This window comes from Halichoerus grypus, chromosome 5, assembly GCF_964656455.1.
Source record: "Halichoerus grypus chromosome 5, mHalGry1.hap1.1, whole genome shotgun sequence".
Taxonomy (NCBI): domain Eukaryota; kingdom Metazoa; phylum Chordata; class Mammalia; order Carnivora; family Phocidae; genus Halichoerus; species Halichoerus grypus.
Window position 1 is genome coordinate 28,709,288 of NC_135716.1, and position 14,715 is coordinate 28,724,002.

The window sequence follows — 14,715 nt, forward strand, 5'->3', positions numbered from 1 at the left end:
GCCCCTCTCTGCCCCTCCCACCCTGCTCTCTCTCAAATACATCTTTTTTTTTTTTCTTTAAAGAATATACAATGGGGAAGAGATAGTTTCTTCAATAAATAATGCTGGGAAAAGAATGAAACTGGACCATTTCTTTACACCATACCCAAAAATAATTTCAAAATGGCTGAAAAACCTGAATGTAAGACCTGAAGCCATGTAACTCCCAAAAGAACACATAGGCAGTAAAGGCTTATACCTCAGCCTTAGCAGTATTTTTCTAAATCTCTTTCCTCAGGCAAGGGAAACAATAGCAAAAATAAACAATTGGGATTACATCAAGCTAAAAATCTTTTTGAGGGGCAAAGGAAACCACTAACAAAATGAAAGGTCACTTACCAATTTGGAGAAGAGATTTGCAAATGATATATCCAATAAGGGATTAATATCCAAAATATATAAAGAACTCCTACAACTCAACACCAACACCAAAAGGCAAAGGACCTGAATAGACATTTTTCCAAAGAAGACACAACAGATGACCAAGATACCTGTGAAAATATGCTCCACATTACTAATCATCAGGGAAATGCAAATCAAAACCACAGTGAATCACCATCTCACACCAGTGAGAATGGCTAGTATCAAAAAAGACAAGAAGTAACAAGTGTTGGTGAGGATGAGAGGAAAGGGAACCGTTGTGCACTTTTGGTGGGAATGTACATTGGTGCAACCATTATGGAAAACATGGAGTTTCCTCAAAAAACTAGAAATAGAAATAACCACATGATCCAGTAATTCCACTCCTGGGTATTTATTGAAAGGAAATAAAAACACTAACTCAAAAAAGCACTAACCCCCATTGTTCATGGTAGCATTATTTATGATAGCCAAGAACCAACACAGGGAAACAATATGTGTCCATTGATGGATTAATGGGTAAAGAAAATGTGTGTATACGCACAATATGATATTTTTTTAGCTATAAAAAAGAATGTAATTTTGCCATTTGTGACAACATGGATGCACTTTGATGGCATTATGCCAAGTGAAATAAGTCAGAGACAAATATATGATCTCACTTATATGTGGAATCTCTAAAAACAAAGCAAATGAACAAACAAAAACACCCATAAATACAGAGAACTGGTGGTTGCCAGAGGGGAGGTGGGTAAGAAGACAGACAAAATAGGTGAAGGGGATTAAAAAGTACATCTTTGGAGTTATAAAAAGTCACAGGGATCAAAAAGTATAGCATAGAGAATATAGTCAGTAATTTAACAACTTTGTATGGTGACTATGGTAACTATACTTGTCATGGGTGAGCATTTTGTAACATATATGATTGCTGGATCACTAGGTCATCCTAAAACTAATGGTGTATTACATGTCAACTATGCTTCAATTAAAAATAACAAATAATAAGTACTATAAAATGGGCTTTGGAGAGCATGCAGTGGTGGTAATTAAGAACATGGGTTTGGAAGCATATCCGAACTGAAATCCAGTTGCCATTTATTAGCTTAACTTAAGTCTCTTAACATCTTGTTTTTGAGTTTCCTCTTTTACAAAATAGCATCATATTCTTAATTCTCAAGTAGTGAAGATTAAATAAGGTAGTTGTAAAATAATAGAAAATATGTATATATACTCTGCCTCCAGTTCCTGACACCGAGTTCCTGAAACCCTCGTAATTTCCTAAATTAAGACCAGGAGGAGCAGCTTTTAATTTTAATTAATTAATTAATTTTAATTTTAATTCTATTTTTTAATTATCACACTTCATTTTCATTTACTTAGTTCACTTAGCAAACTGGTTACTTCATTTGTAATCTTAATTCTGATTTTTCTTTTGGACAAGATTATGTTGTGTGGATTTTTAGAGTTTGCAGGGATGAGAGAAAACCTTTGAAATTATCTTGAGATGGATGTTTAGTGTGAACATACGTGGAGATTATAGGGAACAGTAGAAACAATCTCTTTCAGATTTCATGAAGAACTAGAAGGTCATCCTATAAAAAATGCATTGGCAAGTCAGGTCTAACGGAGAAGTGGAATATTGTTTAGAAAACAGCACATAGTTTTGATGAACAGGTAATCTACTTATCTCTTGAGAACCAAATGTCCCTTGCTCTGTACTCCAGTGCAGTGTATGATATCCTTCTTAGATTATTTTCCATAAGTAACAGAAGTCTTAAGCTGCTGGGAGAAGAGCATCGAATCTTAGCATCCCAAGGGCTCAGAAGAAGACCTATTGCTGCTAAGGGGAATAAAAATAAAAACTTTAAAAAACACCATCTCTGGGCCTGGGAGAGAAGTCAGATCATCTGAGGCCCAGACTATTAGAAGTTTTCTACCACTGGAGGAAGGACCGTGTCACTGAAAAGGCCCAAACCCTGAAATAACTAACACTAGGGGAAGTTGAAGCCAGGGATACACTGAGAGTAACCGTAACAACAGAACTCAAGCTTAAATCAGCCTTTTTACAACCTTACTCTGTCATAACCACCCACACTAGTGACCTAGCAGAAGTGTGTCCATTCTCGGGCATAAATACTACTTACCTCAGTCTCTACTGTTTTTCACATCCCGTATTTAATCAAAAATTACAAGGCAAAAAAATAATAATACAAGGCACACAAAAAGAAGAAAGTAAAAACATTCCACTGTCAAGAGACAAGGCAGACCAGGTAACCAGACTCAAATGATATGTATTTTGGAACTACCAGACAAGGAACTTAAAATAACTGTGTGATGTTAAAGAGTTTAGTAGAAAATACGAATTACATACGTACGTACATAAATAAATGCAGAATTATAGCAGAGAGAAACTGTAAGAGAATAAAATGAATATTCTAGAAAAAAAATCACAGCAACAAGAATGCCTTAACAAACTCATCAGTATATTCAGTATATTCAGTACATCTGTGGAAAAAGAATTAGTGACCTTGAAAATAGGTTATCAAAAATTAGTAGAACCTAAACCAAAGTGGGGGGTGGGGTAGGGATTAAAAACAAAAAAAGCATTTAGGAGTATTTACATCTGATTGGAATCCCAGAAGAGACATGGAACATTCACCAAAATAGACCATATTCTGGCCCAAAAAATAATCCTCAACAATTTTTTAAAAATAAGAATCACAAATGGAATGTTCTCTGATCATAACAATTAAATTAGATACTAGTAAAACAGAAAAATCTGGAAAACCCACAAGTAATTTGGAAATTAAATAACACATTTCTAAATAACCCATGAGCCATAGTGGACCTCACAAAGGAAGTTAAGAAATTTTGTGTTGAATGAAAATGACGCAAGTACATGTAGGATGCCCCTAAAGCAATGCTTAGAGGGAATTTTTATAGCATTACAGGTTATATAAGAAAAAATGAATCACAATAAAAAAATTTAAAAAAAAAAATTTAAAAAAAAAAAAAAGAAAGAAAAAATGTATCAACTTAATAGTTTAAGCTTGCACCTTAAACTTAGGAAAAGAGCAAACCAAATCTAAAGCAAACAGGAGAAAGGAAACTTAATAAAGGTAAGAGCAGAAATCAGTGGAAAATAATAAAAGCAATGAAACCAAAAGCTCATCCTTTGAAAAGATCAAACTTGGTAAGTCTCTAGCCAGAATAACCAAGGAAAAAGAAGACACAAATTACCAATATTAGGAATAAAAAGGTGCATAAAGGTCCAAAGACACTAAGGTGTAATAATGGAATATTATGAGCAACTCTGTTTTCATATATTTGACAATTTAAGTGCAGCAAATTCCCTAAAAGACAAGCACAGTTCACTCAAGAAGAAATAGATAACCTTAGTAGTCCTATATCTGTTAACAAGATTGAATTTATCGTTAAAAACCTTCTAACAAATCTCCAGACCTAGGTTGCTTCACCAGTGTTTTACCAAACAAAGAAACAGTATCATTCATCTACAAACTGTCCCAGGAAATAAAAGGAATACCTCTAAACTTATTTTAGGAGGCCACAGTACTCTGATAGCCAAAGTTATGACAAAAAAAGAAAAGTATGAAAAAAGAGAAACCAATATTGTCATGAATAAAATGTAAAAATTCTCAATAAAATATTAGTAAATGAAATCCAGCAGTAAGTAAGATGATAATACATCATGACCAATTATAGTTTATCTTGGGAATTCCAAGCTGATTCAGCATTCAAATATCAGTGAAATTCAGCATTATCAACAGACTAAAAATATTTTAGCCACATTTATGCCATTTATGATAAAAATGCTTGGCAAACTAGGAATTGAAGCTAACTGCCTCCCTGAGAAACCTAGAGTTAACATTGTACTTTATGGTAAAAGACCGAATGCCTCCCGCTAAGATTGGTAGCAGGCAAGGTGTTTGCCCTCATTACTCCTAGTCAGCATCGTGCTGGAAATCCATGCTAGTGAAGCGAGGCAAAAAAAAGTAGTAAAAAGCGTGAATAATTATCACAAGATTCCAGTACTGTTATGAGAAGAATGAAACCAAACATTTTTAAGGTGTTACCTTAAAATCAGTGTTTATATGCAGTTCCTTTATCCACTCTTACTTTGCAACTTTGAATGGAATTATAAGCCTATTTTCCTGTCATGGCCACTGACCAATCCAAGAAGGATCAAACATCTTTCAGTGGCTTTTTTTTTTAGTGACATAGTCTTGTTTATTTAGCTGTGTAGAATACTTGATTTAAAATGAAGACAAGGGGGGGCGCCTGGGTGGCTCAGTCATTGAGCGGCTGCCTTCAGCTCAGGTCATGATCCCAGAGTCCTGGGATCAAGTCCCACATTGGGCTTCCTGCTCAGCAGGAGGCCTGCTTCTCCCTCTCCCACTCCCCCTGCTTGTGTTCCTGCTCTCGCTGTCTCTGTCTCTGTCATATAAATAAATAAAATCTTTAAAAAAATAAAATGAAGACAAGAAAGGCTGGAATTTATTAGTTAAAATGAATATTACACAGTCTCTTACTACACATAGAAGAATTCTGAATTGTTTACCTCATTAAAGCATGTTTTTTCTCACATTATATTATTTGCAGTTAGTATCATCAGACTAGTTAATTTTAATTTGCTTTATTTAAAACTTCCAGAAACTTGGTTTTGAGAGTATATTTAAAGCATCCAAATCTTATTTCAAGAATAATTTGTTCACTTTTTTCTAGGCAGATCTGCAAACTACTGAAACATATGCATTATAGGAAGGTATAAAATTAAAACTGATGGGCATACAGGTGGAACTATAGATAGAATTTATTTGACAATAAAATGACAAGCAGAATAATGAATTTTGCGTTTCTTAGTTTTGAAATGGTGCAAGAGTTTAGAAATTTGTCTAAATGAAATATGCTGATTAACACAGAGTAAGGGTTTTCTTTTTAATAGCTATTCACACATTTCTTAGGCATAAAATTAAGTGCTATATGATTTCATGAAGATCATTGCTAAGTTGCTATGCTTTCCCCATTAATGTTCATCTCCTTTGTTTAATTTGGAATGCCAATAATATTTAAGGAAGAATCTATAGAAGATGCCTAGAATGGCAATAAAGAATATTTGGTTTACTAAGGTCTTTCTAAGTTCCAAGCACTATGCAGGTGCTTGAAATATATTTTACTGATTATAACAATTGTGAAATAAGTACTATTATTATCATATATTTACAGGAGAATGAAATAGGGGCTAAGTAGCCCACCTAGAGTCATAGGCCTCACCCTCAAAGAGCATATAAAGGAAATGAGATAAGTTTTATAGGAGAGGTATAAACTATTGTTGCCTTATTTCTTTTTATTAACGGAGAAAACTGAGAAGAGAAGGTATTATTTGAGTATGGCATAAAGTTCAGGCATACCTCCTTTTATTGTGCTTCATAGATGCAGTGTTTTCGTTTGTTGTTGTTTTTCTTGTTTTTGTTTTGGTTTGGTTTGGTTTGGTTTTTTCACAATTGAAGGTTTCTGGCAACCCTGTGCTGAGCAAGTCTAGTGAGCCATTTTTCCAACAGCATTTGCTCACTGTGTCTCCTTGTCACATTTTGGTAATTCTTATAATAATAAAAAAGTTTGAAAAATTGTATTTGTTACAGTCATCTATGATCATTGATCTTTATTGTTAACTATTGTAATTGTTTTGGGGTGCCACAAACCTTGCTCGTATAAGATGGCAAACTTAATCTATAAATGTTGTATGTATTCTGACTGCTTGACCAACCTTGCCATTCCCTTCTCTCCCTCTCCAACCCTCCCTATTCCCTAAGACGCATCAATATTGAAATTAGTCCAATTAATAACCCTACAATGGCTTCTAAGCATTAAAGTGAAAGGAAAGATCACATGTCTGTCATTTTAAAATCAAAAGCTAGGCTGCTTTCCCCAAATGGCTAGCCACGTTGTGAATGCAAAGGAAAAGTTCTTTTTTTTTTTTAAGATTGTATTTATTTATTTATTTGACAGAGAGAGACACAGCGAGAGAGGGAACACAAGCAGGGGCAGAGGGAGAGGGGAGAAGCAGGCTTCCCACGGAGCAGAGAGCCCAATGCGGGGCTCCATCCCTGGACCCTGGGATCATTACCTGAGCCGAAGGCATGCGCTTAACGCCTGAGCCACCCAGGCACTCCGGAAAAGTTCTTGAAGGAAATTAAAAGTGCTACTCCAGTGAACACACCAGTGATAAGAAAGCAAAACAGCCTTAGCTGATACAGAGAAAGTTTTAGTGGTCTGGATAGAAGATAAAACCAGGCACAACATTCCCTGAAGCCAAAGACGAACCCAGAGCAAGACCCCAACTCTCTTCAATTCTATGAAGGCCTGGAAGAGGTAAAGAGCTGTAGAAGAAAAGTTTGAAGGTAGCAGAGCTTGGTTCATGAGGTTTAAGGAAAGAAGCCATCTCCATAACATGAAAGTGCAAGGTGAGGCACAGCAAGTTATCCAGAAAGTCTAGCTAAGATCATTAATGATGGTGACTACACTAAACAACAGATTTTCAGTGTAGACAAAACAGCTTTATATTGGAAGAAGATGCCACCTAGGACTTTTCATAGCTGGAAAGGAGAAGTCAGTGCCTGGTTTCAAAGCTGCAAAGGACAGGCTTGACTGTTTGTTGGGGGTGAGTTCAGCTGGTGTTTTTAAGTTGAAGCCAGTGCTCATTTACCATTCTGAAAATCCTAGAGCCCTTAAAAATTATGCTAGGGGCGCCTGGGTGGCTCAGTCGTTAAGCATCTGCCTTCAGCTCAGGTCATGATCCCAGGGTCCTGGGATGGAGCCCCACATCGGGCTCCCTGCTCAGCGGGAAGCTTGCTTCTCCCTCTCGCACTCCCCCTGCTTGTGTTTCTGCTCTTGCTATCTCTCTCTCTCTGTCAAATAAATAAATAAAATCTTAAAAAAAAATTATGCTAAGTCTACCTGCTTTTGCTATATAAATGGAACAACAAAGCTGGTTGACAGTATTTTTTTTTTAACAACATGCTTTACTAAATATTTTAAGCCCACTATTAAGACCTGCTGCTTAGCAAAAAGATTCCTTTCAAAATATTACTGTTCATTGACAGTGCATCTCATCATCCAAGAGCTCTGATGGAGATGTATAATGAGATTAATGTTTTCATGCCTGCTAATACAACATCCATTCTGCAGTTCATGGATCAAGCAGTAATTTCAACTTTCAAGTCTTATTTAAGAAACAGATTTTATAAGGCTATAGCTGCCATAGATTGTGATTCCTCTGATGGATCTGGGCAAAATCAGTTGAAAACCTTCTGGAAAAATTTGCCATTTTAGGGTACCAGTAAGAACATTCTTGATTCTTGGGAAGAGGTCAAAATACCAATATTAATAGGAGTTTGGAAGTTGTTGATGATTTTGAGGGGTTCAAGACTTCAGTGGAGAAATAACTGCAGATATGGAAATAGCAAGAGAACTAGAATTAGGACAGTCTGAAGATGTGACTGAATTGCTGCAATCTCATGATAAAACTTGAACTGATGAACAGTTGCTTCTTACGAGATGAACAAAGAAAGTGGTTTCTTGAGTTGGAATCTACTCCTGGTGAAGATGCTATGAAGATTATTGAAATTGACAACAGAGGATTTAGAATATTACATGAACTTAGTTGATAAAGCAGAGGCAGGGTTTGAAAGGATTGACTCTCAATTTTCAAAGAAGCTCTGCTATGGGTAAAATGTTTCCAGACAGTATCACATACTACAGAAAAATCATTCATGAAAGGAAGACTCAATCAATGCAGAAAACTCCATGTTGTCTTATTTTAAGAAATTGCTACAGCCACCCCATCCTCAGCAATAACCACCCTGATGACTCAGCAGCCATTAGCATCAAGGCAAGACTCTCCACCATCAAAAAAATTACAACTCAGGGTCGCCTGGGTGGCTCAGTCGATTAAGTGTCTGCCTTCTGTTCGGGTCATAATCCCGGGGTCTGAGATCAGGCCTCACACTGGCTCCTTGCTCAGCGGGGAGTCTGCTTCTCCTTCTTCTCCTTCTCCCCCTGCTTGTGCCTGCTCTCTTTCTGACAAATAAATAAATAAATAAATAAATAAATAAATAAATAAATAAATAAAATCTTAAAAAAAAAACAAAACAAAAACCTTGTTAATACATTGGGCCCATCCAGGTAGTCCAGGATTAGCTTTCCAGTTCAGGATCCTTAACTTAGTCATATCTGCAAAGCCCCTTTTGCCTTGAAAGGTAACATATTCATAGGTTCCATGGGATTAAGATGTGGACATTGGGTGGGGGCGGTACATTAGTCAGCATACCATGGATGGTATACATGCATATTAAGAATCTCACACAAATATGAAAATTCGTTTGGAATGATATACTTGATGCTGAGGGTTCTCAAGAGTTCAAGCAGCTCATATAACCATGGGAATAGAGGAAGTTCCCAGAGCAACTGATGTTGAATGGAATCTTGGAGGGTGAGAAGGAATCCATCAGGCAAGAAAGGGCAAGAAGAGTCCAGGCAGAGGGGCGCCTGGGTGGCTCAGTTGGTTAAGCGACTGCCTTCGGCTCAGGTCATGATCCTGGAGTCCCTGGATCAAGTCCCGCATCGGGCTCCCTGCTCGGCAAGGAGCCTGCTTCTCCCTCTGACCCTCCCCCCTCTCATGTGCTCTCTCTCTCTCTCTCTCTCATTCTGTCTCAAATAAATAAATAAAATCTTTAAAAAAAAAAAAAAAAAGTCCAGGCAGAATGCGGTGTGAAAGGTATGGCAAAAGCAAACCATATGAGATTGCGGTTTCTGTAATTAGGAGTACTTGGACTTCACTGTAATGGAGCTATGTATAAAGTGGGAGTGGAAGAAAAGGAACATCTAAGTTGGAATAAGGGGCACATAGCAAGAGACCTACACCCCCATCCCCTTTTTTCATGACTGATCTCCCTCAGTGGTTAGCCTTTTACGTGATGATTCAGGGCCCTCTGTTCTCTTAGTGTTGTCCATTCATATATGCGAGGATCAGAGGTACATCATTTTCATTGTTAATACCCAATACTTTCTTAAGGCACTTGGCTCATAAAAGTAAATGCATTTTTATGAAAATATCAACCCCTATTTGTATTTCAACTATTTTTTCCTTCTGTGAAAGCCCTTGGTAAATTATAAATGAGAATATTAGAGGGACATGCAGAGAAGAGAGCTTGAAGCAGTGTTGGATCCATCAAACTTACTATAAAAGGCCAGGCAGTTGGTGGTTTTGAAAATGAACCTCACTTAGCCAGTGGTTAGCAGGAGCAAAATGAAACCATGTGAAATTGCTGTTTTTGTAATTAATAGTACTTTGATTCCACTGTAATGGAGATACATATAAAGTGAGAGTGGAAGAGAAGGAACATCTAAGTCAGAATAAGGGGCCCTTTTTTTTTTTTTTCCAAGAATAAATGTACCAGTTTTAAGTGTTTCACTGTTCTATAAACAAAGCTGCGGTAAACATCCTTGTAAGTATATATACGTATACACAGGTATCATCTATGAACACTGTCTGCCAGCCTCTCCCCCCCTCTGTAGAGAACAAACAGAAGCCCTATCTCCAGGCACTGCTGGGGCAACAGAAATTGGGTTGCTCTGTCACAGGATTCTCCGGTGACCAGGAGCCTCTGCTGGCACAGCTGTACCCACAAACCCTCTAGCTGGAGAGCCACTTCACAGTTTTCCCTATTGAATACAGGTCAGGTCTCTACCTCTCATTTTAACCCTGAAACTCAAGAGAGCAATTCAGTATTTATCAAGTGCTATGCATATTTTATGTTTTCTCCATTTGATGTGATTTTGTTGGTATGGTATTTAGACATTTTTAACTCTAATAACATTTCTATAAAGAATATCATTTCAACTTATTTTCATTAAAAGAAGTATTCTTGTAAGTATGAGTCTCAGCCTGATGGTTTTGTATTAAAATGAATTCCTTTAGTCATCAGTATTGCAATAAAAATTAACATAATAAACATTCTTGACATTGATACTATAATTAAATAGTACGTCAAAGTCAATAATTTGTAAAGACAGATTTGAACTTGAATCCCAGCATTGTGGTTTTTCTTTGTAGCCTAAAACAAGTTCTCAAACTTTCCAAGTATGTTCTTTTATCTATTAAATGAAGGTAACAATAGCCTTATAGGTTGAGATTAATATTTGTAACATGCCTGGCATATAAGCACATGCTCATAAATCCTAGTAGCTATAATTGTTCTTGGTAATTATTACAAGTTAACCATTTGTAAACTTCATATTTGTATTCTATGGTTTAAAAAATATTCTGTCTATAAATTAATGCTTTATATCATGTTTTAAACTAGGTTACTAACAGTTGAGAGGCAGTATAGTCTAGTGGTTAAGAACATAGATTCCAGGGGCGCCTGGGGGGCTCAGTCTGTTAAGTGTCTGCCTTTGGCTCAGGTCATGATCCCAGGGTCCTGGGATTGAGCCTTGTGTCTGGCTCCCGCAGGGAGCCTGCTTCTCCTGCTCCCTCTGCCGCTCCTGCGGCTGTGCTCTGTCTCTCTGTCAAATAAATGGATAAAATCTTAAAAAAAGAAAAGAACATAGATTCTGGGTTCAAATCTCAGCTCCACTATTACCAGGCTGCCCCTGAGCAAGTAACTTAAAGGCCCTGTGTACCATTTTCCTCAACTATAAAATAGACATGGCACTAGCACATTTCTCCCAGGCGCATTTCTGAAGAGGTAATCAGATTATGCATTTAGAAAGTTTAGAAAAGCTGCTGACATAGCACTGTGTGTCAATTATTGGCATCATGGTTATTTGTTAATTATTCTGTCACTTTTTATTTTAGGTGAATCTTGGAAGCAACCAGTACCTTTTCTCTGTCATAGTGGATCCGAAAGAAATGCCCTGCTTCTGTTTGCGCCATGATGTTGATGCCCTACTCTGGCAACCACACTCCAGCAAACAAGATGATATGTGGGAACATATTGCAACTTTCAATGCTTTAGGTATAAAACAAACTCTTTGCAAGCGTTTTCCATTATGTCAAAAATTATGGTCTTTTTTTTTTTAATTTCTTTTTTTTTTTTTTAATTTGAGCTGTCCTAATTATATTTGGATTGATTTGTACTATAATTTGGTTGCTTTTACTATAGCTGATGAACGTTAGTACTTTTGGAACAGAACAGTAGAATTAATCTGTTTTTATGCTTGTACAGAAGGTCAATACAGACTAGAAATCAAAGTGGTTATCTAACCACTTGAATCATTCTAATCAGTCATTTGTTTATTCTAAGTAAACTATACTGAATTAGAACATGAACAGTGGGTTTCATAATACCCTACATGGAACTTGTATTCAGGTTTCTTTAGAGTAATCTTCAAAAACATGATAAAATTGCTCTAAGATAATGCACACGAGGAGACATCTGTCATGGAACTTCTGTGCAAAAGAGCCATTGTAATGAAAACAGGGAAAGCAGAAATCAAATTTATTCTGTAGGGTAAAAGGGAAAATGGTTTTAAAACTATATCTCGAAAAACTTTACATAATTGTAGACTTATGCAATAATTGATTTTATGTCTAAATAATATTGTGTGGGAGAAGTTTTCTATGTCGATTAGGCACAGTTATTGCTTTATTAGGTGATTTTAAACTGGCAACAGGAAGTAAAATTATACATTCTGAATACAACCTTAATTATAGAGATTTGTCAGTTATCGTTTATAGTTCATAATATAGGCTGTTTAAATTGGTTAATTCACACACCAAATGGGATTTTTCTGATGTGGAATACAGTTTTGTTGAAAAATTTAAACACACAATTTCTAGCCTCTGTACTACAATTCACAATTCTGAATCTTTTTTCAGTAAAGAAAGCACTATCATAATTTTTATATGCTCAGATTCTTCATTTGTATCCCTAAATCCGTTATCATAGACAAATTCTACTATGCTTGAATTTAAGTTAAATCAACATTGCGTTAGATATGTAGTCTTGAGATATTATATACATTATTAATTTTCTCAAGGTTAGCCTGGAGAGCTAATTCTAAAATACTCAAATAGGTATCTACATCCCCTTCACTTTTTCCTCCTCAAACTCTGCTTAATATTAAAAACCAGTATCGAAATGCACCTGGGTGGCTCAGTTGGTTAAGTGTCCAACTCTTGATTTCAGCTCAAGTCATGATCTCAGAGTCATGGGATCGAGCCCCATGTGGGGCTCAGCACAGAGTCTGCTTGAGATTCTCTCCCTTTTGGTCTGCCCCTTCCCCCACTTGCACCACACGCGCTCTCTCTCTCAAATAAATAAAATCTTAAAAAAAAAAAAGTGGTGGCCTTCCTGTGCTCAGTCGTTCTTTTGCTCATTATTTGGTGAGATCTCAATTTAAATTAGTGTCCTGTTTTTTCTCTCACATGTTACGACATTTGTAACCATGTCCCAATCTGAAAATCCTAATTTGTATTTCAGAACGTAAATGCCCTTTTAACCTGTAAAGATTTTTTAAAAGACAAGATTTTTTCCAAAGTTTAGTTTTCAAGGGATGTCCTAATTGAGTTTTTAAAATCAGATACTTGAATTTTCATTCCAGCTTGTAGTGATCTCAAGGTTCTACTTCTGGAAGCTGAAGTACGACAGAATCCTACTACATTGTTGGTATTGGTGTATAAAAATAACCACTAACATTACAGAAATAATAAGAGAATGCATTGTCATATTAGCATTTTCAGGCTTGGGGCCTATATTATAGATACACTCCTGAAATAACTTTACAGTGGCATTCTATAATTTTTTCCCATTTATTTGATAAAAAAGATTCTGTAATGCTACATCTGTGATTGATGAGCCTAATTATTTTTTTTGAAGATTTATTTGAGAGAGAGAGCATGTGTGCGAGCAAGCACAAGCAGGGGGAGCGGCAGAGGGAAAGGGAGAGAATCCCAAGCAGGCTCTACACCCAGCTCAGAGCCAGTCACTCAGCTTGATCCCACAATGCTGAGATCATGACCTCAGCTGAAATCAGGAGTCTGATGCTTAACTGATTATTAAATTGGCATTTAAAGATAGTTTGACATGTTTTCAGTTTTATTGATTTTAGATTTTCAGTGTTTTAATTGTTCATGGAAATAATAAGGAACTATGTTTTGTTTTTCTTAAAGAGATAAAACCCTACCTATTTTGTTCCTTAGGAATTAAAGCTATTTTTGCACCAGTTGGGAGAAACTGATTATGGCTAATCATTAATGGTTCAGAATTCAACCACTGTTGAATATTTATGGTGTATATTTTATTGAGGCATTTTAATTTGTAATAAAAACTATGAAATATTAAATGTTTAATCACATTTTTCTTCTTTTTAATATATGGGGTTTTTATTTGTTTATCTCTTATTTCTTGTCAGGCTATGTCCAAGCATCAAAGAGAGACAAAAAATTTTTTGCCTGTGCTCCCAATTACTCCTATGCAGCCCTGTGCGAATGCCTTCGTCGAGTATTCATCTACCGTCAGCCTACTCCCATGTCCACTGTACTTTACAACAGAAAGGAAGGCAGGCAAGTAGGACAGGTTGCTAAGCAGCAAGTAGCAAGCCTAGAAACCAATGATCCTATTTTAGGCTTTCAAGCAACAAATGAGAGATTATTTGTTCTCACTACCAAAAACCTCTTTTTAATAAAAGTAAATACAGAGAATTGATTACTCCAACGTGTTGGCTTTTCTGTAGTGGAAAAGTATTCAGTTATAGCCAGAAGGTTGGTAGTTATACTGTAACCTGTTAAGTTTTACTATGTTAAATAAAATTATCTTGTATGAATTTTTTATTTTTTAAAGGATATTGGAAATATATTCAAGAGATTATGATTCTGTAAAAGTTATGGAACGAAGCTGAAAATTTAGAGGAAATTGGCTTCTATTAAAAAAATGTAAAAGTATTAGTAAGTATAATTATTTTTAAAAAACAGGCTGGAATTTCATCTTTTATATGAAAGATGTACAATTCAGTGTTTAAAAATAAAAATATTTATCATGTACTCTTTGTTCATTGATATAGTTTCCTCATTCTGTACCTATAGAATTTTTGGATAACAGATAAACTGTTGATTCTTGTAAATACTTGAGTGGAATAAATAGATGAGGAAGAGGGGGAATACAACAGAACTACAACAGGTCCGGTATTCTTACAGTTTGCTGAAAGACTAAGATTTTTTTTTTTAATTATTTAATTTTTTCCACTTAATTTTTATCCATTTGTTCTTCCACAGACATAGAGAGATGATAAGATTCC

General features: G+C 36.0%; 1 protein-coding gene across 1 annotated transcript in view; it reads left to right on the top strand.

Moving 5' to 3' along the window:
• NUDCD1 (NudC domain containing 1) overlaps positions 1-14,461 on the top strand; it is a 65,139-nt gene extending 50,678 nt beyond the window's left edge. The window contains exons 8-9 of the mRNA XM_078071663.1: positions 11,276-11,435; positions 13,834-14,461. Of these exons, the coding sequence (XP_077927789.1) occupies positions 11,276-11,435; positions 13,834-14,126 (453 nt within the window). The 3' untranslated portion in view covers positions 14,127-14,461. The remainder of the gene's footprint in view (positions 1-11,275; positions 11,436-13,833) is intronic.
• The last annotated feature ends 254 nt before the right edge of the window (positions 14,462-14,715 follow it).